This window comes from Taeniopygia guttata, chromosome 2 (assembly GCF_048771995.1).
Source record: "Taeniopygia guttata chromosome 2, bTaeGut7.mat, whole genome shotgun sequence".
Classification (NCBI taxonomy): Eukaryota; Metazoa; Chordata; class Aves; order Passeriformes; family Estrildidae; genus Taeniopygia; species Taeniopygia guttata.
This window is the reverse complement of record NC_133026.1, coordinates 7,734,887-7,761,313: the sequence shown is the minus strand read 5'-3', so window position 1 is coordinate 7,761,313 and position 26,427 is coordinate 7,734,887. Positions and strand designations below refer to the sequence as shown.

General features: G+C 41.6%; 1 protein-coding gene across 5 annotated transcripts in view; it reads right to left on the bottom strand.

The window, feature by feature from the left end:
- DPP6 (dipeptidyl peptidase like 6) overlaps nt 1-26,427 on the bottom strand; it is a 545,428-nt gene that overhangs the window by 142,732 nt on the left and 376,269 nt on the right. For all 5 annotated transcript variants that reach the window (XM_030264257.4, XM_030264258.4, XM_002189663.7 and 2 more), the window contains exons 2-3: nt 24,223-24,337; nt 16,555-16,653 (exon numbers count right to left, since the gene is read on the bottom strand). In XM_030264257.4, the coding sequence (XP_030120117.3) occupies nt 16,555-16,653; nt 24,223-24,337 (214 nt within the window). The remainder of the gene's footprint in view (nt 1-16,554; nt 16,654-24,222; nt 24,338-26,427) is intronic.

The following is a 26,427-nucleotide window of genomic DNA, read 5'->3' as shown; positions in this document are numbered from 1 at the left end:
CATCATCCCAACAGCCTTATTTCCACCTGGGTTGTGACTGCATCTCTCTGGACACCTGAATAGGCTTCCACTGGGGACTGATTGTGCTTTTCTTTTGCATTATGATCTATGTGGTGAAGTTTTGCAGCATGCACAGGCCTAGCATTTGTTCAGCCTCTGTTCTCAGGGTTGAATAGGATTCCAGTGGGGACTGTGGATGGAGACCAGGCTGGGGAAAGAAGTGGCTGTGCCCTGTCACACTCTCATCCCAGCACACACTCACCAGGGCCAAAGAGAAGGGTCCAGCTGGAGAAAGCAAACCCAGACTATCCACAGGTGACCTGCAGCACAGAGGAAAAGCCCACTGGCTGGTAGGGATTGCCACGTTCCCAGGACTGGGGGAGGCTGGCAGCTCACACTGCAGTGGTGTCTGGGGGGCAGCACCCTAAATGAACCCAGTTCATGGCTGAACTGGGACCCAGGCAGGCTGGGGCTCCGCTCTGACATCAACATTCACCCCCACAACCCAAGCACCCAGCATCCCCACAGCTCTGCTGAGCAGCTCACAGGGAAAGTAAACTGGGGGGGGGGACTCTGAAATTCCTGTAAAAATATGCTTTCTGAGTGTCACAGGTGAGGGAATAGCACAAACTCTGGTTAACAGGTTGCTGAGGGGCCAAGACCCTAATAAAACCCTTAATCCTGCCAGATGCAGCAGAAGCATCTATCTTCAGAGAGCCTGCTATCTTCAGGGACTGGTTTTGAGGGAGTGGGGACCTGAGGTTTTTGGACATAATGGAAGCAGAGTGGAAAACAACAGAACAAGGTAAATTCACAGAAGAAATAGAAACTGTCAGACCAAAACCACCCCAAACCAGCAAACATTAAGAAGCACCAAACAAGAGGAAAAAGGTGCAGGATGGTATGAGCAGGGAGAAGGATGGACGCAGGCACGTTTATGGAAATACTTATTTTTCTTTGCTTTCATGAAAGGGGAAATCACATCTTATTTACCAGGCCTGCAGGATTATTGACTTAGGACAGGATCTGCCTGTCTGGTGTCAGGCAGGAGAATGCCCCCCAAGACCTACACCCCTTGGGGCAGGTAGAATTTACTCCTCAGAAAAGCACTCAGAACAGAGGCTGAACAAATGCTAGGCCTGTGCATGCTCACTAACTGCTGCAAAACTTCAGCACATAGATCATAATGCAAAAGAAAAGCACAATCAGTCCCCAGTGGAAGCCTATTCAGGTGTCCAGAGAGATGCAGTCACAACCCAGGTGGAAATAAGGCTGTTGGGATGATGCATTTAGTGCTGTGATCTGTTGTTCTTTCAAGACATGCTGCAGTGCATCTATTTGATATTTACAGCATGTACCCAACAAACAACTGACTCTGAGATTCCCTCCCCGTGGCAGAAGCAAAGACTCTTTTGATACTGAGATGCTTCCCAGAGAGAAAATGCAGGGAAGGTTTCCCAGCCCCTGTCCCCTGGTGCCTGCAGTAGTCTGGGATAACAGAAGGTTGGAGGCAAGGATCACAAACAGGGAAGAGCAGCAAAACCCCATTTCCCTGCTCACAGCTCCATCGTGCCCCCAGTGAGCCGCTCCTTAGGGATGGGCCCTGGAGACTTTGGCATTTGTCATTTTTCACAGCTCCTGCCACCACCCTGCCTCTATTTCAATGCACATACCCCCACCAGTAACTCCTTTTCCTTCTTCCTTGCTACTTTGCCTGGAAGAAATAAATAAGAATTTCTTAGACTTTGTGATGCTGATACAAGGAGCAACAGGGGACAGAGAACAGTTTGCCTTTAACAACATTGCTACAGCCTTTAATTCCAGGAGACAACTGGAATCCCATTTTTAGCTTTCTGCCATTATGGGTCATTATCCTTTTACTGTTCCCAGCACTTTTTTCCCCACATGCAAAGCTGAAAGAAAAACTTTAAATAGGTGATTTACTGTAATCTAGCTAAATACTGTATAACACATTGAATTGGTATATTAAGTAAGGGCAACAAGATAGAATGTGCTTTATTATGCAAGAAGTGGTTTTAATTGCTCATCATCTCAATGCAGTTGCACTTGGTGCACCAATATAGTGCTTTTACAGTAGTACCAGTAAAATAAAACACAATTATAGCTCAGGAAAATTCCCACATCAATGTGCATTGTAAATTAGCTTGTCAAAAGCTCCAAGAGATTGAGTCTTGGGAAAACATAAAGCTATAAAAATCAGCAATGCTGGTCTGTTTCTCTTTTTTATCTAATCCCAACTCTTTCAAGATTCAAGTAAAAAAAAATTAGTTTGACATCCTACATCAAGCCTGAAATACAGGCAGAGAACACCTTTGAAATTTGGGTCCCAAATTTGAAACCAGGTAAAATTCTGCTCCTGCCTCATTTGTGAGGATGAACTCCTCCTCAAAGAGCCCCAGTCTGGGAACTCTGTGGGCTCAGATCACAACTCAGTGGCACAGGCATAAAAAGCTGAAATGCATGTGAGAAACTGAGAACTTGCTTCAACTTCTAATTACTCCCTTCCCAACTTCTCTCTGCTTCTATAACATACAGAGGGCAGGAAATAGAGACACTACAATTAGGCAAAAAATGAATGAGACATTCACTGGTCTAAATCCATTTTTATTCCATCCAGGGCAAACCATCTTGATTACAAAACTGCTGCAAAACCCTAACAGCAGCAGTGCAGCCTCACACCTTGTTGCTTGCTGCCCTCAATTTATCTTTCTAATGCCTGGGGGGAAGAAGGGATTGCACCACACTGAGATGACTTTGGTGTATCCCAGAGCCAAGAAATCTCCCTCAAAAAATCTCAGCTGTGCTTGTGCCATGTGCTCTTCAAATCCCAGATGTTGTAGGAGAAGTGCAGCTGACCCCAGGGTTACTGGACAGCTGGGGACAGCAGATTACACTCATCCCTTTGACTCCCTGCTGGAAATATTTCACATTCAACGCAGGCCAGAAGCAATTTAACCCCAGCCAACTATTTTCCCACAAAATGGTCCTTAATGTTTTTATCCACACCATACATGTTTTTCACAGTTACATCATGCAACCGAAGCGAGAAAAAAAAAAAGGTGCAGCCAACAGGCAGCAGGAATAATCAGCTTATCCCAGCACCATGAAGTGACTGAGGTGAGTGCAGAGACACAGATACACAATGGCACAGATTTCACTGGGAATAGAAAAATTCCAGGGCTTTTCCCACTGTAGTTTCTAGCTCAGATGAGAGCAAAGTTACCATCCTGTTTTGTGGCACCCAATTCCACGCAGGCACCCTTGCTCCAAGCACTCCCTGGCTGTGCCCCAGGCCAGTGCAGCATCCCTCAGTGACCTCCCTCCTCTCTGCCAAATTCACCAGGTCTTTTCTGCCTCATTGTGTTTGGCTTCACACAGGGGAGTGCACAATCCAAAGTGTTGCACCTAAATGTAATAATCCACTTGACACTGAGGAAAAAAAGGAATCCATGGATAAATTTTCATTAAAATGTGACTCCACATCTTGCTCACTTCATTTCTCTGTGCATTCCCTTGCCTCCTTCTCTTTGCCCCTAAACAAATTGCACTAATTAATGGCCATGATGGACAGAAAGATCACATAAAGTGTTTTTTCTTGCTTTTCAATATTATTATCATGGGAAGATTACTTTAATTTCAGTGCAGACTGAGTGAGACTGTTGTATGTTAATAAGCAGATATGCTTTGTGTGCAGCTGTGGGTAAAGTTTTAATTATCTTTGTGTGCAATACTCCACAGTCCCTATTCTGTCACCCTGTCATTTCAGAAGCGAGGTGTGATTGTGATAAAGTCTAACTGTGTGAGGAGCCTGTCAGAGTCCTGGCCATCACCCTGACCTCAGGCTTTTGAAAATCAAGGCAGACAGGGGATGAAATCCAAGACCCCAAGACACGTTTTGGTTACCAGTGCAAGATTTCTGGTTTTGGAGTGGTCACAAGAGGGCACCCTGCTACAGAGCCGATGGAAACACTTTCAACGCTTGCAAAGAACCATTAATAATAATTAGATTCGGTGCTGGGCAGGAGACTGGTGTCCTGAGTGAGATGGTACTAAGGGAAGGAAAAGGCACCTGAGTGAGAACAGTCTTCCTGCACCCAGCTGAAAGGGAGCCACTAAAGGACAAACACGTTGCAATTATGGGTAAAATCCCATCATTTTTAAACCAACTGATGATGGAATGAAAAAAATTATGTCAACTAAGCAGGATGGTGAGGCTATAGAAGAGGTTGCCCAGAGAAGCCACGGATGCCCCATCCCTGGAAATGTTCAAGGCTAGGTTGGATGGAGCACTGAGGAACCTGGTTCAGTGAATATGTCCCTGCCCATAGCAAGGGGCTTGGAAATGGATGATCGTTCAGTTCCCCTCCAACCCAAACCATTCTATGATTCCATGATGAGTGAGGAGCTTTTCCTTAGCATGGCACATTGGTTTGGTTTGCCTGCAGTGACTGGGCCAGCTTCTGCACAGATTCCTCACCAAACCCCAGAAAAGATTCCTGAATTCCTTATTTCACTTCTTCTTGCTCCTTTTCCTCTCTCTACCATGGAACCAACATCATTCACCTGTTACTGCCTTTGTCCTGTTGGTCTTGAAGCACCAAGCTAAGAAGACAACTGTGCTGATGCTGCAGAAGCAAAAGGGCTGATATGAGCACCTGGTTCAAGTGCAATGGGTTAAAAATAGTTACACAAAAAGTAAGATTGCTCTTTCCTTCCAATTCTCATCAACCTTCTGTCTAGTCATACCTTCCAAATGGGTTAAGAACCTTCAGCAGATGAGATTAAATCCAATGAGTATCCTTATTCAATGGAAAGAGCTTGACTTAATCATATTTTTCTATATTTTCTATCCTTACATAATTTCTTTATAACTCAGGGCAATTCTTTATATTGTGCATTTCCATGCTTCTGTCATGGTCTTTCTCTTTCTCTGCACCATTTCTATTCCCATTAGAATCTATCTTTTTTGGATGGAGCAACCCAAGCTCACTGCAGTGATCAAGGTGATGATGTCTCTCAAACTGGATAAAACCAGGATATTTTCAGTATTTTTCTCTCTCGAGTGCAGTTCAATATAGTTTCTCCTAAAAAAGTTGATTGCAACAGAAAATATGGTTACACTCTCAGTTTCCTGCCCTAGAAAAAGTAAAACAAATATGAACTATGGAATTCTAATAATCCCTCTCCAATTTTCTTATTCATAGTCCTCTGGCTTGATACTTTAGCTTATTAGCCATTCTGTGCCAATTAGGAAAAAAGATCAGTAATATTATAAATATTGGCATATATTTTAAAAAATATCTTCCTTTGTGAGGCATTAAAATTAGAAAATACATAAAGAACATGCTTTTATGTTAAAGGTTAATTTGGTTTGAGGCCGTATCTTATGCCTGCTGCTGTGTTGGGCATCAGCTTCAAGGCAAAAGGTGACAGCAAACTCTTACAAACGCTGCCCCTGAAACTGACACCTGGAAGAAAGAAAATATGGAACGCATGGAATGTATATATATATATTTATATATTTACTCTTGGGCATGTTTAAATAAGTGTTTTAAGAGATTTTTTACATCACAGTTCACAGCCTGCTCTCCCTGGGAAGGAGAACAAGGAAGGAAAAGATACCTCCAAATTATTAATAAGCATCTTGGCTTATGCACGAGTATTCCAAGCAATTTGTCTTGTCAAATGAGTCAGTTCATCAGCTGAAGCAGCAGCAGAAAGTGGAAACTGCTGCACATGGCCCATCATCTGTGCATTAACCCCTCTGGGGGGCAATGGGCCAGCCCAGCCCTGCTGGCTCCACTCCCTGCTGGTGCTGCCAGAGCATCCAGAGCTGCAGGAGCAGCCTTGGGGATGGGCTCCTGTCCACCAGGACATGGGAAAATTGACTGCTGAGCAGAGAATAAGTGTTTATTAGGCTGGTAACAACTTAGAGTAGTGGAAAAAATTTCTGGACCCTGTCCGGGCAGAATTGGTGGATTTTAGATGTTTTTCCAAGTCGTGATGGTTCTTCTCAGTCTGCCTGAAGGTGTCGAAGACCACCTTGGGTTGCAGGGTGGCTTCTTGTGGTGGAAAAATCTCTCGTCCAGCCCGTGTTTCCAAAGAAAGGCTCAGCAGTCTCTTGTTCAGTCTGATGGTTGTTTATTTAAAGTTATCTAAAAGATTTTCTTCTCAGGCTGCTGTGGTTTGCTCACAGCTCAGGCAGAGGCACACACACACCCTGACATCCTCTCTGACTCCCGACTGCTTCTTCTCTCCCCGCCCAGGGCTGCTGCTGTCTTTTATATGGTACATTACCTGTTACATGGTTACAGTTTTTCCCCAATGCCTATTACCTATATTAAATGGTGCTTTTCTACTCTAAACCAATCTGTGAGTGCCAACATCACCAAGAACATGGAGGTAAGGAAGAAGAAAGAGGGAGGACAGGACCAGCCAAAATCCCTCCATCTTAAAACTTCTGACCCCCGTGTACAAAACCAAAACCCCCCTGTACAGCACTCAAAAATTTTTCCCTCTACTTTGTAACTACTTCTACTATAACATCTAAACTTTTGTGACTTTTTGTTCTTCCTGCAAGGTTGGTAAATCATTCCATGGCTCAAACCCAAAATCACAGCTGTTTCCAGCTCCCTGCCAGGGTCTCAAATGCTTCTGACCTGGGCCTGGAACCTCCAAAAATGTCTGAGGGACATTTTGAGTTCCCACATGAAGGTACCACATTACTCAGATATCCCCACAGTGAATGCATGGCAAGGCCAAGGCTTCCAGCCAGGCCCTGGAATGGTTTATTCTGCATACATGAGCACGTGGAACATAACTGCAGTAAGAGCACAATGTCTCTGAACTCTGGATTCGCCACCAGTCACTGTGGAGTCAATTTTTATAGAGTCAAGTGTATGCCAATATAATAATCATTTATCTAATAGATCCAGACTTTTGCCCATTATGGAGGAAATGCTTCTGAACTGATACTTTTTAAACTTTTCTTGGCTTGAACATTGACATTTTCCCCCGCCTACTTACTAGACTTTGTTTACATTTTTTTCCACCCCTGCCATTCCAAAGCTAAAATGCTTTGAAGAGGATTACCCAGATTTTGTAAATTATTATGAAACTCGAACATTGTAAGACTGGTATAAGCCTGCAAAAGAGCCTGATAGTTTAAAAACATATTTTCAAATGCAATGAAATGTATTATCTCCATTTACTTCCAGATAAGTTTAACATTTCAAGGACCATTTAGAAATAATTATGATAATATCTCTGAGTACTAAAAATGTTTTTATTTATCACATTTCTTTTTGAACTCAGAGTAGAGTATTTTTTGTCTATTTTTGCTACCCGTCCCCAGAGGCTGGGACTTTGTTAAGTAGCAAATTAAATCTTATCATACCCAGCAGACCCAGTGCAGATTTCACATGGAGCTAAAAAGCCCTGCTGGAATCTGGATCACATGATTTTATGACATCATGATTGCTTGTGTGGCATGATTTGGTATAGGCACCTAAAGATTTTAACTGCAACACACAGCAAAATCATCTGGATTTCCTTTAAGGTCAAACAAATTGTGCTGCACCCATACATTTCTCTTCAAGTGTAATGGAAATTACATAATTTGAACATTTTTGAGAAGTTAACCCAGACACTTCTGTGCACTCCTCGTGTGCAGCTCCCATCCCATCCTCTCTAAAATAATATACTAGAGGTGGAAAACATTTGTCCAAAGGCTGATCTAAGGCTGACCAAGCAAAGCAGATAGAAACAGCTCCCAGGAACTCTTCCTCTTGCAACAGGTCTTAGGTCAGTGAAACTCACTGATGAGAGAAATGCTGGATGCAAGAGGCTCTGGAGGGTGATTGGAAAGTGTCTTAGAAGAGAAAACTTTGGGCAACTAAAGAGAAAATATACAAGAGGCTCTGAGGAGTCTCTGAGCTAAAAATGGGTGAGGTTCAGTGTTCTCTTGCTCATCCTTGTGCACACACATCTCGCCTCCCATGGAAACAGGATTTTGGCTTGGGCAAACCTTTGGTCTCCTGTGCTCTTAATTGAATTTCCTCTGATATGAGGTTTTAAATTATAATTACATTCCCCTGATCAATGATAATTATCTCGTCATAAATTTCTTTTAATGAATTATATAAGTCTGGGGCTATTTCTTGTTTAAAAAAAAAAAAAAAAAGTGCTTTTCATGCATTGAACAGCTTAATCCAGTCAGGAGATCCAAGCTCACTGGGGACTTTTTCTTAGATAAGTAAATCTTTGCCTGCTAAATTTTCAGTTACAAAGACTTGATATAAAGTTTAATCACCAGAAATACAGTATTTCCTGTCTTCAAATTATTTAATTATGGCATCTCAGCATATATTTATTTAATGTTCATTAAAAGGAACAAGTGGAATACATACTGCTCTAATTAATACTTGATAAGCATTCCATGTTCAACAAGCATCCCAGAGCAGTGGAGCAAGCTCTGGGAAAGCTACTGAGTCAGGAAAATATTCTTTGCACCAAGTAAAAATCTCCAAGAAGTAATCAAAGTTGGGCAGGGCAGTGTGAAAAACAGAAAATTGCCTTGACTCAAATAATAATAATAAAAAAATGTTTTAAAAAGTAAGCAAATTGTATCCTAGAGAAAAAAAGGGTGCCAGGGATGGACTGTGTCAAAGACAATCATTTCTGGAGCTCACTACTGAAAGCATCAGCAGTGTGTAGTAATTAGCATCAATGGCTTAACAAGAGGACTGAACACCCCAAAGCATTCTCCTTTCTCCATCACCCCTTTACAGTCCTCACTTGGATGTGCTTTTTGCTCAGCATATCCTGCAATTATGCACCTCACTTGTTCCATCTGTGCTTTCCTGGGTGCTTATCTCTTTCCAAAAAATGTTTCCATCCTTAAATCAGCCTGACTGTCAGGAAAACCTTCACCGAGTTAATTCAAACCTTCTTTCTGGACCTTCTTTTACTACAGAGTGAAAACTGTGTCTCCTTTCTATCTACCCATATTTTCTAAGCAGTGCTGGATCCAAGCAAAATAAAAGTTCTTACTGTCTCAAACAATCCTCCTCATGGTGAAACACTGCCAAGCTCCTGGGGAAGGGAGACCATCCCCCTGTGCCGTGCCCAGCTTGCTCCATCACCCAGGAGTAGAGCACAGCTCTTGTTTCTCTCCCTCCTCTTGCCTGTGTCACATTCCTCTGACGAGTCAAAGAGAGAAACCCAGCAACTTTATTTTAGTACAAATTCAACCAGCAGGAATGCAGTTATGGCCATCCTTTTTAAGGCTTACCACAGATAATTTTTGTCCCTGCAGTGTCCCCTTCCCCAAGGGCTGGGGACAGCTGGGAGCTCACCTTTACCTGGTTCACAGGTGTCAGCTGGGGAAGAGCATCTCTGTGTGTCACACTCTTCTTGTAGCTATTCACATGGATTTTATAACTAACACCCACTGAGAGAACACCTAATCCCTCTCCCATTTAAACTCTTGAAAAACCAGTGCCTTTCCTTTGGCTCTGAGAGCAGCAGGGTTTTGATTTCAAGCCACTTTGAACAGGATGAAATAAACCTGATCCTTTTCTTAACTAAATTTAAACTGTTCAGCACACAGGCAGGACTGTGCATGTGGTTCTCTGCCTGTGGTTCAGAAACACTTCTGCTGTGAACCACATTCTTCAAAGTCCCCCACAGATGCTACTGCTCCCCGTGGCAGCATTCCCTTCCCACTTCCATCCCTGCTGTTCTCCTTTATTTATTTATTTGTTTTTAATCAAAAGGCCTCCCACTGTGAATCCAGTGTCGTTGCAGTATGTCTGCCTGGCTGGCAGGTAAAAGGACCCAGCACTGAATTTATCATCTTTGTGTTCACCACCAGGAAATGAGCCTAGAAATGTTGCAGTGCACCTCAGAGCAACACACAGCTGATGGGAAGGAGCAAAGGGAGCAAAGGGGGCAGCTTCTACATAATTCCCAGGGATTTCTACCTCAAATATACATACAAATTTAACACACAAAGGAGCCCAAATTGTTCTAGTTTTCACACACCTTTTACAACTTCAAACTATTGTCTGAAATTGCTTCTTGCTGGCAGACACAGTCTCAACAGGAGGCATTGCCTTGTTTCTGAGCTACTTTGAGAGAAAAGCACTAATTTTAGTGGAGTAGGGCTTGAAATGGAAATGGGGAATCTGATTTTGTTAATGGCTATAGAAAGTCTAGGAAAGCCTGCTGGTCCAACATGTGACAGTGGGATGTTGGCTGTTAGAAGGAAGTCTATTTTTCCTCTTTTGTTTTAAAAAAAATTGGTGGGAACAGAATTAGGCAGTTAGGGGCAGTAGGTATTAACAGAACCTAGACAAGAATAAATGAAGTCTAAGGAATTCTCCTGCCTCTTCCAGTCATCTTTGACTCACTAATTGTTCTCTTTGATACTGACATAGCAACTGCATTTATTTGCCAGCTCTTCATCATAGGCCATTAAGCCACTTCTCAGCAGTACTGACTTTTCCCTCTTCACACAACTCCAGCTCCTGCTCCACCTGGGACACCCCCAAGATCCTTCTTGCTTGCCTGGGCTTCTCCCCTGAGTGCCTGTGCAGCATCACATTGTCCATATCCTCCTCATCACTCATTCCTTGCCTCTCAGTTCTCCTCACTGAATGCCTGAGGCCACTTTTTAATGCACGTGGGTTTTTTAGATGTTCTCTAACTAAAGCCATATGTTGATACCTCAGGAGGACATTTGACTCAGAGGTTCAACAACAATCATAATGAGCAGGGGAATGACTAGAGTTCAGCAGGCTTTGGAGAAATTAGGTTACTTATGGAGGCTTCTAAATATAAGGTGAGGCTCTTATGGAAATCTTGGTCTCCTCAAGACATCAAACTACTCAAAAACACCACATACAAAACCCCTATTTGACCATTACTCTGTTCTGCTTTTCCACAGTGCAATATTTTTCCCAAACATGACTTTCTGCAACACATTTTTTCTTCTAAATTCAGAAGTTGCTGTAAACACCAAAGAATAATTTTCTCAGTCCAAAAGCAGCACATGTGTCCCACCATCACTCCAGCACTGCAGGGAAGAGTTCACTGAGGCACTGCCCAATCCTTGGCACCACACTCCTCCCCAGCTTGCTTCTGCAGACTGTATTAATTTTTGAAAGAGCCAAATTGATTTCCCATTTCATTCTCTCTAGCAATAATGAACAAAACAGCTACATGGCAGGAATGTTCTCCCCCATGGCCTATTATAGTCTCTTAAAAATCCATTCATTCCCAAATTTCCTGTCTTTAGTGAACAGGTTACTGCCACTGCTGAACTCGGGCAGCTGCCCAGAAGCTGAAAGGCAGGAGTAGGACAAATTCTCTCCAGTGCTCTCAGATCACAGAGCCACAGAAATCCCTGAAGAATGTGATCCAGGATGAGATCTCAAATCAAAATTTTGGTTCAAATGGTTTAACATATCCCTCACTTCTTCCTCAATGTGTCAGTCACGACAGAGCAAGATCTCTGACCTGCTCTGCTTTGGCAGCACAGGGTGTCACTTCACGAAGGCATTCAGAATAATAATAGTGATCAACCAGCTCTGCAGTGCATGGACACTTCCACTGGCACCAACACTACCAAAAGTTAATTTAACAAACATCTACATCTTTATTAATCACACCAGGGTTTCTGGAGGCAATCTCCAGCACAATCATGCTATGTTAGACAAGAAGAGCCCTTAGTCCTTCCCCTGGATTTTCTTCTGGCCCACACTGCATTTTCCTTTTGTGAGGGGTCTTTACTCTCAGCACAAGGTCATCCTTAGAGGCTGTGTGGTTCTTTGTAACGGGGCCTGGAAGTTCACTAAGCCTTAGACACCACAACCCAATGTGCTGAGCACCAGGTATCTTGCTGTGTGTTTCAGAAAGCACATTTCAAAAACATTTCAAAAGTCAAAACACTCCTAAAAATACTGCAGAAAGAAGCTGCCATGAGCTTGGATATGAGGTTTGAACTGAGAGTGGAGAAAGTTTTCTTTGAATTGTTAAAATCAGTAAACCCATTCATTTCAGTCTTTTTAACACACATTTAAAACGCATCAAAATGAATGAGATAATATTACTAATTAAAAAGGTGGGCAAATATTCTGATAGAGTAACCCAGGTTTTTTTATGCCTTCATCAGACTTACATTAACAAAATCCCCTGTGAGCATTTTCTACTTTAAATTCATTTAAGATAATCCAGGAACTGGGATGGCATTGGGGCTCAAGGATGACTGCACAGGAAACTCCTTCCTAACACAAATCACAAATGTGCACGAGACTGCAACATGCAGTGCCCAAGGAAGGCAACTTTGTCCCTTGGGTGCCAAACAGAAAGATGAAGTTTTTTTTCCTGCTGACAGCCCAACCTTGCCAAAAGAAAGGCTCCTGCTGCCTTACAGTTTGGATGGTCACTTGCAAGCTGAGAATTGCTGTCTGACAAAAGGCTGTAGGGATGTGGGAGTTGGCCTCTTCTCCTAAGTAACAAGTGATAGGACAAGAGGAAATTACTTTGAGTCATGCCAGATTTAGACTGCATATTAGGAAATATTTCTTCACTGGTCAAACACTGGAAATGGCTGCTCAGGGAAGTGGTGGAATCACCATCCTTGGAAGGGCTCAAAACCCGTGTCAAGGTGGAGCTTAGGGACTTGGTTTAGTGGTGGACTTGGCAGCGCTTGGTTAATAGCTGGAATCAGAGGTCTTTTCCAAACTTCATGATTCCATGAACATTTTTGGCCCCTGAAGAAGCAGCCCAGAGAAATCTGTACTCCAGTCAACCGTGCTGTAGCTTCTAAGAGGACAATTTAAGTCTAAAGAGCTGTCAAAGCAGCACCTTAGCAAAAATCTTTTTTATAATGAAAAATATTAGCACTTACAAAGTTCTTAATATCTATGCAAAGCAACCTATAAATAATTCATTTACTCCACACAAATCTGGATCATTTGAAATGCATCAGTGCTTTTATCAATACAGTGCAATGGATTTACACTGCAGAGAAGAGGCTTGAGGGCATTTGGGCTATCTAAGTATTGTTGATCTGAGCATTATTACTAAAGGTAAACTGAAATAAATTACCTCAGTCACTACACTGTGGTTTTTTCAGCATGGTAAATAAAACCTATTAGTTCTAGGTCATTAAATTCAATATTAGGTTTTAAAAAAGCCCAGAAATTCTATCATGTTATTAGAGAAACATATGTGCTTCAGTGTTACAGATAAAAGAATTGCTTCATTATATTTAGATATTAGTTATTAGTGTATTTTTCAAAGGGGCTTTTGAGATAAAAGCCCAGCTGCCATTCTCAGAGGCAAGCTGGGCACACCATGGTCCTGGCTCTCACTGAGTGGCAGGTTTCCAAATAACTGAGACATTTCTGAAAATGCCATTTGAAGTCTCTTGCTAATTTAATCATTATTCCTCTTCTCATAAGAATAAATATTATATTTCCAGTATTACAGGTGAAGTGAGTGGGCAGGGACCTTAGAGAGAAGGGCTTGATTTTCACATTTTTTTAAGCTCCTGTGACCCTAAACATGTCCTTTGCTGTCCTGTACCTCAGTGCTCCTCCCTGCTTGGGCTCTTCATTTATATTGTGCTCTTCATTTTAACCTTCCTATTTGGCTACAATCACTCTGCAAGGATTGCCTCCCCAGGTCTGGCCAGTGTCTAGCCCAAGGAAAATGCTCTCCTAATTCAAACCTCCAGTCACTTACCTACAGCCCAAAATCCTGACAAGAGCAACTGCTAGGTACACTGCCTTGCAAGATGCCTACAGCAAGGCTGGAAAAACATCCTGTAAAGAGTAAGGACTGACACGTTGCACCCAACCCATTGCAATAACCTCTGTCAGGATATTAAAGGCAGCTCGGATGTTTTTCTAACTAAAGCAGCATCCAAGTGCTCTCAAAGTGGGAAAAATCTATTTGCCATTTAAGTACAAAGACAGAAGATTAGCATCAGTCTCCACAAGTGGCACATACAGTTCAGTCTCCACTGCTTTCTTTTACATGATGCTCCCTCCCCATGATGTGGGGTCAGACTCACAGCTGGCAGGAATCACTGCAGCTCAAAAGGGCCACAAAACCAGAATGCATGACTCAACTGCCTTCTCAGGCCAGGTCTAAATAATGACTATGAATTATTGTTTATAGAAGAAATCAGATGACCGATCTGCTCTTCAGCACAAAATGACAACAAATTTCTTTATCCCATTTTCTGCTGAACATGACAAGAACTTTGCACCATCCCATTGAGCCTTTCAGAAACCTAAGCTAAACTGCTGTGTGAGAGAAATTACAGGAAAGGCCCAGTAATTGTGAAGCCTAATTACAAGGTAATGTGGTGCTCATGAGCAGAACTGCTAAACAATTAGGGACTAGACTAACGAGTAGGCCACCTGTCAGCTGGGAAAGGGCTGAAGAAAGGCTGGCACAGGACTATGGAAACTATATGAAAACAAGGAAATGTTCCTAATACTACATTTAAGATACACAGTATGAAAAGAACCACTGATTGGAGCTCACATGCTTGTTAAGTATATGGACAATATAATTGTAGTTGGACAAGAAAGGGAAGTTCAGCACAGAGTGTGAGATGTGGAGTGATGAGAATAGTGCAGGAGGTGTGGGATGAATGGGGCTGGAACACACAGAGCTCAGATTATTTCCACTTGGACTGCTGGAGATGGGGGTACCAATTAATCAACAGCAGAACCCCAAACTTCCTGTACTTCACTGCTGTATACCTACTATAGTGTCACATATATGCTATGCTGTCCTAAAAATCGAAACCTTCACAGTAAATTCAGCATTAAATCACACCACAGGGAAAACTTAACCAATAGCAGTCAGTGGAAGTGGATCTAGAAATAAACTCTGGAGCAGTCCATTCTAGTCACAGAATCATAGAATCACAGAATGGCCTGGGTTAGAAGAGATCTAAAGATCATCCAATTTCAATCCCCTGCCATGGGCAAGGACATCTTCCACTATCCCATTTCACAAATGCTAATTAAACAAAGCATTCTTTCCTCTCCCTAAACCAGTGGATAAAAATGCAAACCGAAATTGTAAAACATTCCAATTTACAACTTTGTGCAAGTAAATTTAATTGTAATTCCATTTAAAAAAATGCAGATATATTCACAAATGAGCCACAAGTTGTGATAGGTAGCTGAGACAAAGTCTGTAATCTTTACACTGAAAGTGTATTTATGTCAACTTTGAGACTGGTTCTTTTCTTTTTTCCCCAGGTTCTTTAAAATCAATAGAATAGAATGACACAAAGCTATTGATTAGAAATATATTATTTTTCCACATGCCCACTGAGAATCAAGAAAATCCTAAAATATGAGCTCAATTGCATCAGTTTCATGGAACTTTCAGCATGAACTGCAATGCAGCTAATATTTCCATTACCACCATTCCCATGGAGAACACAGCCTGGAAAAGAGCTCCTGCACTCTGGCAGATGTGTTTGTGAAGGTGTTTATTGTCTGCAACAGCTTTCCCCTCTGCTTGAGTGGGTGGCAACATTTGCAGTTGGGGAATGTGTTAATTCAGCACTACCCTTTAACACTCTCTCTTTTCGTTACAAGTACTAAAATTGTTCCCAATGGGTACAGCAGGCGAGGAAAGCTAAACAGAGGAAGGACATGATCCAGCTCCCCATTAAATTCAAAAGAAAAGCTAATAACTTACGTGATAATAAGAGCTGGACTAGAACTCAAATGAGCAGCACACCACAAATCATTTATTCTCAACAAAGCTTGTTCTGACTGCTGCAATTTCCGGTGAGAGCTGGAATCTACGTCCCCCAAAAGCAGCTCCACTCCAGCAAATTCAACATGAATTAATTCAAGTATTATTTGGTTGTCCCTGACTGGCAAATGTAAGGCAGCAGAGGATAAAAAGAGAACATGGTGTGTGTGCAAGCCCCAGCCCAGCTGCTGCCGGAGCACTGTTTGCCTGGTTTTTAGCATTGCTTCACCTCTTTGCCAGGAAAATAAAAAACAAACAGTTTTGATGAGAGAATATAAACCTCCAGTTTTGTTTATGGTAAAATAATCACTGATGGTGCTCCAACCACTTCTTCAAACCATGTGTTACACCACTTATTAAATTGTGGATGCTCTTGGAGAAAAAAAGCTGTAGTTTTTCATGCCTATCTATGAGCTCACTGGGCAGCCCTAGATAAAAAGGTAGAGCAGTGGTGTTTGCATGTTCTAGGAGGAAAACTGGAATAGGATTTTGAAGGTTGAAAAGAGGAATTTGAGGGCATGATTCTGGGCAAACAGCTGTCACTGCTGGAGCTAGGAGTCGGACAAGATGATCTCCAGTGCAGAGGTCCCTTCCAACCCCAGCCCCTCCATCTGGTAATTTGAGGAGCAGCATAAAGAACTGGAGAAATTAAGAAAGACATAAAAAAATTTAAAAAAATAATGTCCAGAGAGCAAGGAAGCAAAGTAATGATACTACAAAGTGCTCAAAACTCACCAGTTATCCATTTAGCCTCTGGGTCATGAATCTTAAAATCATCACTGAAGAGATCTTCCACTGTTATCTTCTTCTTCTGAGACAAGCTGTTATCTTCGACTGTAAAACATTCAAAAATAAACTACCATTAATTCAGCTTTGGAATGTGCCTGAAAGCACAGAAACTGTGAATAGTGACATGTCATAGCTCATTTGGAAACAGTCCACATTAAGCTTTGTGTCACACACAAATCCCTTCCCACTGTCAGTGCTATTAAAGGAGCACCTAATGGCCCACTAACAGAACCCTCCTTGCTGTATATGCCTGGTCTTAACAGCTACAAAAAAAACCAAGAAATGGCCTAAAACACACATTTTCAGATATAATATGATCAAAAAATAATCTATGTCATGCAAACACACTTATAGGTGTCATAGTGATATATAATGCTTACTCTTTGACAGCTAAACCCTAAAATATTTCTGAAATTATGAGCTACATTTTTTAAAGTATTTAAAATGGCCCATTTTTTACAGCTTGTATTTTTATTTCCTTAAAAATTTTATCATAAAACAATAGTTGGAAAATCATACAGATTACTTCAGGAATTCACCAAAGATTTTCCATGGGAATCAGACATTTGCTTGCAGAAATATTTCTGAAAAGTCTATGAGACATAACCCTTAATCCTTAGGTATTGCATAGCTGGCCCATAATAATTTTAATTTTTAGTGAAAAGATATACAGTTTCATTTGTAAACATGGCAATAGCAAAGCTGAAAGCCTTAGAGAAAAACTAACAAATTTGAAAACCCAGCAATTCTGATTAATATGTTCCCTCTTTCCTTTTCTCCCATCAACTGTAATATTTTTTGTTTTGACAAGCAGTCACCCTCTATGAATAATTTGTTGTCAACATTCAATTTTTGGCTGAAATAATGTTTTCATAGAAAATTTTCAGTCAGCTTTAAATATATTTGCTCATTTAAAGAAAAGAGGAGGCCACATTCTGAGTATTTCCACAGCAGGAATGTGTTTCAGCATCTTTCCTCATGACAGTACCCTCATGCCTGAGGTTTGTTGGCAACCTTGGAGATCTTTAATATTGTTTAGTGCTAAACTTACACTGAACACTTATGATTAGGAAAGTGGAATCAGTCCCTGAAGGCACTTATTTGTGGGAAAAAAAGTTTGTGCTGTACTAAATTGAAGCCCCTGAGCTACCTGAGATGACAGAAATATACATGTGAACAGTGTTTTGTTCCACTAAAAAGTGTTTCAGAACAAACTTTCACTTTTACTAAATTAAATTATATTCTTCAATGTTCATATTTTTCCCTAGTCTGGCTGAGACCTCAATCATGCTGTTCACTGTGCCTTGCAAATTCCAGAACCCATTCATACAAGTCCTCAGCCAAATCCCTCTGTGTGACAGCGTTATGCCAAGTTATTCTGCATAACTTTATCTATTAAAATGGAAAATATAGGTGACAAGGACCCCAGGAAATAGTTCCAATTAATTTCACTGCGGTGCAAATCCCCAGAACTGGATACCCAGGGAGGTCATGTGGGGCAGGATCCCACACACAGCTCTGGGTTTGTGCCTGTCCCAGGAGATGCCCAAATGCCCTCTGGAGGAGCACAGGCAGCCCCTTCCCTCCATGAGGGCAGAAGGACAGGCACAATAAAACCTCTGTGCTGCAGATTTGGGACGAAACAGGGTGGGAAGCCCTTCCTACTCCTCCTTTTTGTGCAGGATGGGGACAGCCAGTTTGGGAGCTGCACCATCTCTGTTCCTCCACAGCATCCAGCTCCTTGTGAGGGACAGCAGGAAGAAAGAGGCAGCACCTGGACTTTGCACACTTTGGAGCCTCTCTGAGGGATAATAATAATAATAAATAGTAAATAAACTAAATAATAAATCCATCAATGAATTTCAGTAATAGAAAAAAAAAAAAAAAGAGGTTTACTGGCCTCTCCTCTAACAGACAGGTAGGTCAGAGGGCTTATTAAGGGAATCTGCTCCATTCCTCTGGCCCTGATGGAGACATTTATGGAGGAAGAAATGCAACTGTGGGATATTAGGCAACCCACTCTGTCCTGAGCAGCAGATTCTAAGTGTGCCCCAGGGTGTCTCAGGCAGCTGGTGGACAGAAAAGGTGTGTGTCAGGGTGTGCTGTCCACACCCAGCTGCAGAGGCCTGGAGGTCTCTTTGGGCTTGTGGAAGGACAGGACTAAACATGTGCCACTGTTTTTGTTTTACATTCACATCCCCCAGCCCAGCAGATCCAGATGGCAGCACGGCAGCCAGGCAAGGGGCACAGGGATTTGAGATCTGAGTGCCAAGTCACAAACCCAGCATCCAAACTCCACAGCTGCGTGCTGAGAGAACCAAGCAGAAGCCGTGGCCATATTGGTTTGGATTCAATGTTAGAGGCATGGCAGGAACCCTGTGTGTCATTTTTGGATTTGAAATGAGTACACAGGAGCTTGGTAAGTTTAAAAGAGAAAATGACCGAATTTTATTTCTGACCTCACAATATATAGAATTCCAAAAGTGACAGTGGATTGGAGGATGAAATTGCCACCTTTCCAACCCCACTGGTCAACCAACACTCCATCAATTCTCTCCTCCCACAAAGAAGAATGCAAAACCACCATTATTTACATGAACAGTGTGTGAGAACTCCAGTAGAAATATGTAAACATAAGAAGGCATTGAAAACTTTTAAAAGAAGTTTAAAACTTTCAAAAGAGCTATAAAAGAAAATGTAACACTTTTAAAAATCAGGGCAACACCTGTGTTTGGGTTCATCTGCATGCTCTTCATCCTTGCAGTCAAACAAACAAGGATGAAAGTCTTCATCCTTGCACCCAGACAAGGCTGGGCTGGACTGACATCCCGTGGCTCTCCAGAACAAAGATCCTCCAACAATCCAGAAAAATCCAGCAAAAAGGAGCAAAGAGCTGACCTCACTGCCTGTTTTGCTTCTTCTCTTTCAAGCTTTTTCTCAACTCCAGCTATGCTCAGAGGCTGTTTGAGAGGTCAGAAGGCTGCAGCCACCTTTGGGTGCCCACCTTTCTTTCCATCACCCCTGGTGCTCAGCCAGATGCGCTCCTCACACCTCCTGGCCTGTTGTGCATTGCATGAGAGGGACAGTGCCTCCATCTCCCTGTGGCTAGCACACCAGGAGCTCCAGCCCCACCTCAGCATCCCTGGGCAGACCCAACCTCTCTTTTCCCCCAGATGACCTCTCTGTACCCAAAAAAGCAGCGGCCAGAAAAGGCAAACCTTTCTCCCATCTGTAAAATCCCACCTGTTTGTTGTAATGGTGTAAAATACACATTTATATATAACTATAGTTAATAAACTGCTCTCCTGCACAGCTGGTCAAAGGATGGTGCCTTACTCTGAGTATCTCAAGAGCTACAAAGCTTTCTAGGCAATGCCTTTGACTGTCAGACAGCACGTTGTGGGTTAATGCTATGCAATGACTAGCTCAATAACACTTCTGAGAAATAGTTCTTATGGATTTTGCAAAAATTTTAATATGGATTAGGGTGTACTTTCTTTTTTTTTTAACTAAAAGGTCAGATTTGAAAGGAGCAAATGTGATGTATATCTCCAGAAACCTTTAAATATCAAGAACAGATGTATGAGAAATCAGCCTCTTCCTAAGCACAATGTCTAATGGAATTTGAGCCTTATTTTACTCAAAATTTCTGTAGGGCTGGGTCCTCTTTTCAGCTTTTCTCTGTGTGTGTGAGTGTGCATGGGCAGATGCCTGGAAAGTTCTGTATGTCTTTATATAAATATACAAACAATGGAATGGGACCTGCACAGGTGCCACATGCTGTGACAGGTGAGGAGCTGCCAGCTAGGAAAGCCTCAGGACAGCACTGTCATCATTGGTATAAATAGTTTCACATTTTTCAAAGGTGGGTGAAGTGGCAGGACTCACACACCACGAAACTGGAGAAGCTCAGCATAGGCAATGGTGTAGGTGTGGTGTCCTACAGTGTAATTAAATGTAAACTTCCACCAATTACTGCTTCTTTTGAGAATGCTGCTCTAGAACATCAATGGGTACACAAATCATATAAATGTTGAGATGTTTTCAGGATTTTATAAAATAAGTCATAAGCATTAGCCAGTAATAGAGCACTGTCACTGTAATTACAGCAAAGTCCACTGCTCCCACTTTTTGGGCTAATCCTGGAACAAGGTGAGTGACTTACCCCTGAGAAACCCAGACCAGTAGGGATTTCAGCCCTTCTAAATCCAGAGTTAAAACATTTAAAGGTTTGGGCTGATTTGAAAAATAATCTGGAAGAGACATAAAAATTCTCATTTCCCCCAGTTATTAAATACTTTAGTCATTATGTGTCCTACTAAGCAAATCTTGCTAAGCACTTCCTGTTGTTCTTGACTTTACAGGAGACTACCTTGAGAGATTACCCAGAGCCCTCCCAGTATTTGACCAAGTTATGGGTCCAGGTAACCTCTTTTCTTTGAGCATGGACTATATGCCTGGACGCTGCACTCTACCCCTTATATGTCCAAAATTACTCTGGAATTAGGCACTGAATGATATTCAGCACTGGTTTAAAGCATCTCTGTATTTCATGCCTTGGTACTGCACTGCAAACTGGCCTTCAAACCAGCACCAAAATACTGAGAGAAAAATGGTTTACCAGACAGGAAGAGATAAACAGGGAAAAGTAAGTAGGTAGTAGATACAGAGGGAAAATGCAAAAGGTTATTTGTTCTGGTGTGACAACATCAGGCTGGACTCCAACAGTATCATTGGAAGGAAGAATTAAAAACATTTGAATATCCTCTGATATTTTGCCCAAGCCATGCCAGCCTGAATCACCCCCTTTGAGGCTTTTGCAGCGAAGAGGGGCTTTTGTTTGGTTGTTTTGTTTATTTCTTGATGTCACTCATATTTGGCAGCTCCCCTGAACATCCACAAAACTTCTCCACCTCCTTCCTTCACTGCACTCCTGACCCTTCCTCACCTCTTGTTCACATATCTATCACTTAATTTTCAGTTTGACTACCAAAAAGATAAACATTTCTTCTTCCAGAGAACTGTTTTATGGCAGAGAAATGCAGACTCTGCCTCTCCTTTTGGACAGGCTCCTCCACCTTCCCCACTCCTACCTTGTTGGGACATGCTATGCCCAGCTGGGATTAGCAATGTGATAATTTTATATTTGTCAAACCAGTCTCAGAGTCCCACTTAGCCCAAGAAATGAGCCTCCCCTTCTGTCATTGCCCAACATCGTAACAGGTTCCAGGGCCAGTGACTTAGAAGAAGATTGAACTCAGCTGCTGACAAGCCACAGCAGCAACCACAGCTCTGTAATTTACCCTTGGTATAGTCTCACCATGAAGAGCTTTGGATCCATAATAAAAACAGGAGTAGTACTGAGCTCAGAGTTTTTGCATGTGCATGTAAAACACAATTCTGAAACATAAACAGGAAAAAAAAAAACAAAACCAAAAAAACCAAGCCCAGCTTGCCAGCAGATCAGATAATTAGAACTCTCAAAAAACATGAGTAGAAATTTCAGCATAGAAAATGACTCTGCATATTCCTAAGTTTTAAGCACAGAGACCCTCTCAATATTATTATCTGGAGCTGTGTGATTTATATGTGTGCATGTGTGTACACACACACCCCAAAGGGAGAATGTCTTTGTGCATACATATAAAATACATATATAAAAAATACACTTCTGAATTTTATTTATAATGGCATATGACTATTTCAAGAAGGAGGAGAAGGAGGCCCCTGGAAACTACAGGCCTGTAAATAACATTTCAGTGCCTGGAAAAGTTATGGAGGAGTTTATTCTGAGAGGTATTGAAAAAAAGCTAAAAGAGAATTCAGTCTTTGGTCACAGCTAGCAAAGCCTCATGAGGGCAGAGTCCCAGAGTTCCCTTAGAGTGATTATCAAACCTGATTTCATATCATGACAGGGTAACCCACATTGTTGATCAAGGGAAGCCAGTGGGTTTAAGGATTTTGGATTTTGATGGAAGTGACACCCATGGTCCCATCCAGGCAGTGCTTTAGCTTCAAGAGAACTTGTTGAGGCTACAAGAGAACTTGTGTGGATTTTATAATCGAGGCTTTCCTGTACATCTTTGAAAGTCTGTGCTCCTGTAAAACTGCAGGCAACATTTGCATCCCTAACAAGTTGTGCCTGATGTGACTGTAGTCCACACACCATGTCCTAAAACATCTCAGAGATGAGCAGCACTGTCCAAAGATGTTGAATCTGAACACCAGCAAAATTAATGTAATAAATAATCTTTAATGAAATTTAACCTTAATTAATTTAATTACATAATTATGCTGGTATGACCACATGGAACTTAAATTTGCATTGAAAACTTCAACATAACATGAAACAAACTGAATATGGCATGACAATAAATAACTGAAAAAATAATGTACTGATTGCTTCACTAATTTTCAAATTAACTCAATGCACTCCTGTATTTCTTGGTTTGTCCCTGTCTCCAGTTCTTTGCACAGGAGGACTGTGGGGTAAGAATTTTGTCAAGGAAGATGGCCTAGACCTGCTGGACTGCATGTATTTTGCATGTAATGAGCTGGAAATTTTTGCCCCACAACTTTTGTCTCATTTTTCCACTTCACTACTCTGTGCTCTTCCACGTCCTGAGGTTTTATTTCTCTCTTGCCTCCATTCTGCTCCTCAGCTCTGTGCTCTCTCTCCTGTTGCTCCCTAGATTCTACCACATGTATTCATCCAAGAAGGAGTCCCTGTTCTTCTCCTCTACATCCCTAAGCAAGGGACTTTTACCTCCTCCTGTGTTTTGTAGCTCCTCACCCTTTCTGACACTGAATTCTTTTTCCTATGTCTCATCTCTCATTTTGTTTGTCTTTTCACATTCAGTTCACAATCTTGTCAGTGCTGCAAAAGCACTTTATTTCTACTCCCTAAGTAGGCATGGAAATTTTCAGAGCTGTATAAATGCATAATAATCAATAATCATAATGACACCACATTAAAATTCAAGCCTGCAGCCTCAGAGAAGTAATTTACAGAGGTTACATGCACAGAACTTTGCTGAAACTTGGTAAGGGGATTAACTAAAAGAATTCTTTATTGGGAAGTTACTAATTATTTGCTGTGGATAAGTACAATCTGGTATATCATTATCTGAAATTGCTCTGTAAACACTGTGGTCTGAACTAAAAATCAATCCAACTGAATGGGATGGGATTTAGGTGCCAAGGCATCTAATGACATTTTCAATGGTCCAGGATATGACACACAACTGGCAACTACTGCTGCATGCGGACATGAATTTCAGGAGTTCAGGAGTTCCAGTGCTCTCTCACTGACTGCCCCATGTGGGTTCCTCTCCTACCCTGGCACATCTAAAATGACATTCCCCATCCATGTTAGGGCAATCAAATTCCAGGCTTGTGCCCTCAGGTCAGCAGTCTTGATTTCTGAACTGCAATGTAAAATTCTAAAACAATCTCCCTGAGAATAGCCTTGAACTCAGCATCACACTGAGATAAAGTGAGGAAGGAGGATTCCTTTGGTGTCGACTTTGTAGTCGGTTTGTAATCCCTTTTCTCTTGGAAGGGTAAAATTATAAAAGAAAACCAGACTGGAAGTGAGTTAAAGGTTATAAATACCTGGTGTCAGGAGTATGACAGAGGTGACAATCAGCGAGCAGATAACGAGAATAACAAGTAAGGCAATTGCAATTCCTTTCCAGTTTCTTTGAGGAGGATTACTGCCCACCAGCTCCTAGAAACATCAAAAGAAGATGAACATTTAGAAAAGGGCACTTAGACAAGGAAACAAGCACAGAATTCAGACAGCAATGTATGTCTGCAGATCTACACCCTGCGACCACAGTGGGCGACACCCTCGAGCCAAATACAGTTCAGGCTGTTATAATTAATGGTGGCATTAATTGAATTCATCCCAAATAATTATACAGCAAATAAATGTAATGCACCCACAGGTGGCTCAGCAGTGGAACCCACACTCCTCATTACCTCTTGGCACATGAGGAGCAGCCCCCATCCCAGCACTCATCCAAACTCACTCATCAACGCCGATTTCCTACCAACCCTCATTAAGTCTGGGAATGAAGAGCTTTACAGTAACCTTCAAGAGACTTTCATAATAAGATGTCAGAGGAGCATACAGGAAGATAAATAATTCACAGGGGCATGCATAGAGATAAAAATCAATAAGGATATCCCCCTGGTGAACTTTCCTGCCTTCCCAGAAAACATGACATCTCCTCAGGGCGTCCTGCGTGCACTCCTGGGTTGGTAGGTCTGAGGAATTGAAGACAGGCTTCTTGTCTAGCATATACATTAAATTTAATCACATCCTTAAAACTTCAGAATAAAAGCTCCATCACCACTCACTGATTAGCTCTGACTGCTCTGTGGTTGCACCATATGTTCTGCCTACAATGTATACAGCAGCCCTGCTCTCAGGACTGAGGTTTTATGAAGTGCTGTGTTCGCAATCGCAAGATCTTAAAAATTTATTGCACTTTCATGTCTTTTGCTGGATTCCTCTTAGCATTTTGCACTATATGTGGTTTCGTGCATGCATTGAAGCACCCACAGGAACTGTATGAAATATTAGTGCACTCTGCTTTTCTGGGAGGCTGAATTTACTCAAGGGATCTGGTCACAGAGCCAGAACAACTCTGGATGCTCCTCCTTGTGAAACTCATCTATTTAGGGTTTTTTGCCTCATTTCTTTTATTATGAGGGATGGTGTGTCTCAAACAGAGCTGCTGGTACTTCTTTAAAATACTAATTTCTTTCCATTTTAAATTTTTTATGAAAACAAAAAGCTTTCTAGTAGACTAAGTTCTTCTGTTATTCAGGGTTTGCTTTACTTCTACTTCTTACACACAGCAACAAGACTGGAAGCGAGAAGTCAGGCAAACCTCACAGTTTTGTTTTCAGAAGATACTGGGAAATATTTTTCAACCTTTCCCTAGAATTCATTTTACAGAAAAAGATAATGTATAGACTCACTTTCTATATGTTTAGGGATCTAGCCACTACAAAAGCTATAAATTTGCAATGGAAAGCCAAGTTTGAGGCATTAAACACCTGATGCACTCCATCATCTACTCTAATTCAAGAAAAGACATGAGGCTTCTCTTCTTTATGGCCAAGAGGGGCAGAGGTGAGCACAGTCTCCCTCTTTGTCTTCCCCTTGTTTGTACTTGGCTTTCTATTTGAAATGAAAAATAATTAGAAGGAACAAATTTATAGTTTACTATCATTACTGCAGAAAAATTTAAAAAGTAGGTCAGGAGTTTGAGAAATGGAATTTTGGTGACAAGCAAGAATAATAAATACTTCCATTCCTACAGATGCTTTACCCTAAATATGAATAAAAATGTTAATCAATTTAGTCTTCTAATGCTCTTTTTAGGAAACTGTTATGGTCTCAAATTTTTCAGGTGATGCAAAAAGGCACAAAAGACAATCTGTGTCTTTCCAAGGGAAGGTTATTTATAAATAAGCCAGGGAAATAATGCAGGGCTTCTTAGTAGATGGCAGAAATATTCTTTCTTTCACATCAGGGTACAGGGGGGTCTAGATAGAAATGGGAGAACTGTGGAGAAGCAGGTGAGAAACCCAGCCAAGCCCTCAGAGTGTCTTGGGACAGAATAAAACACTGACAGTGTTGCAGAACTGATGGCAACTGTCACAGTCTTGAAAATAATCTAACATTTTCACCACAAATGGTCAGAAGTTTTAAAATTGAACAAGAAATTAGCTCACGGACTTGAATAAATGCTACAAACCCAGATGTAGTTCAAGAGCTTAACAACACCTTGCATTAACTGTGAT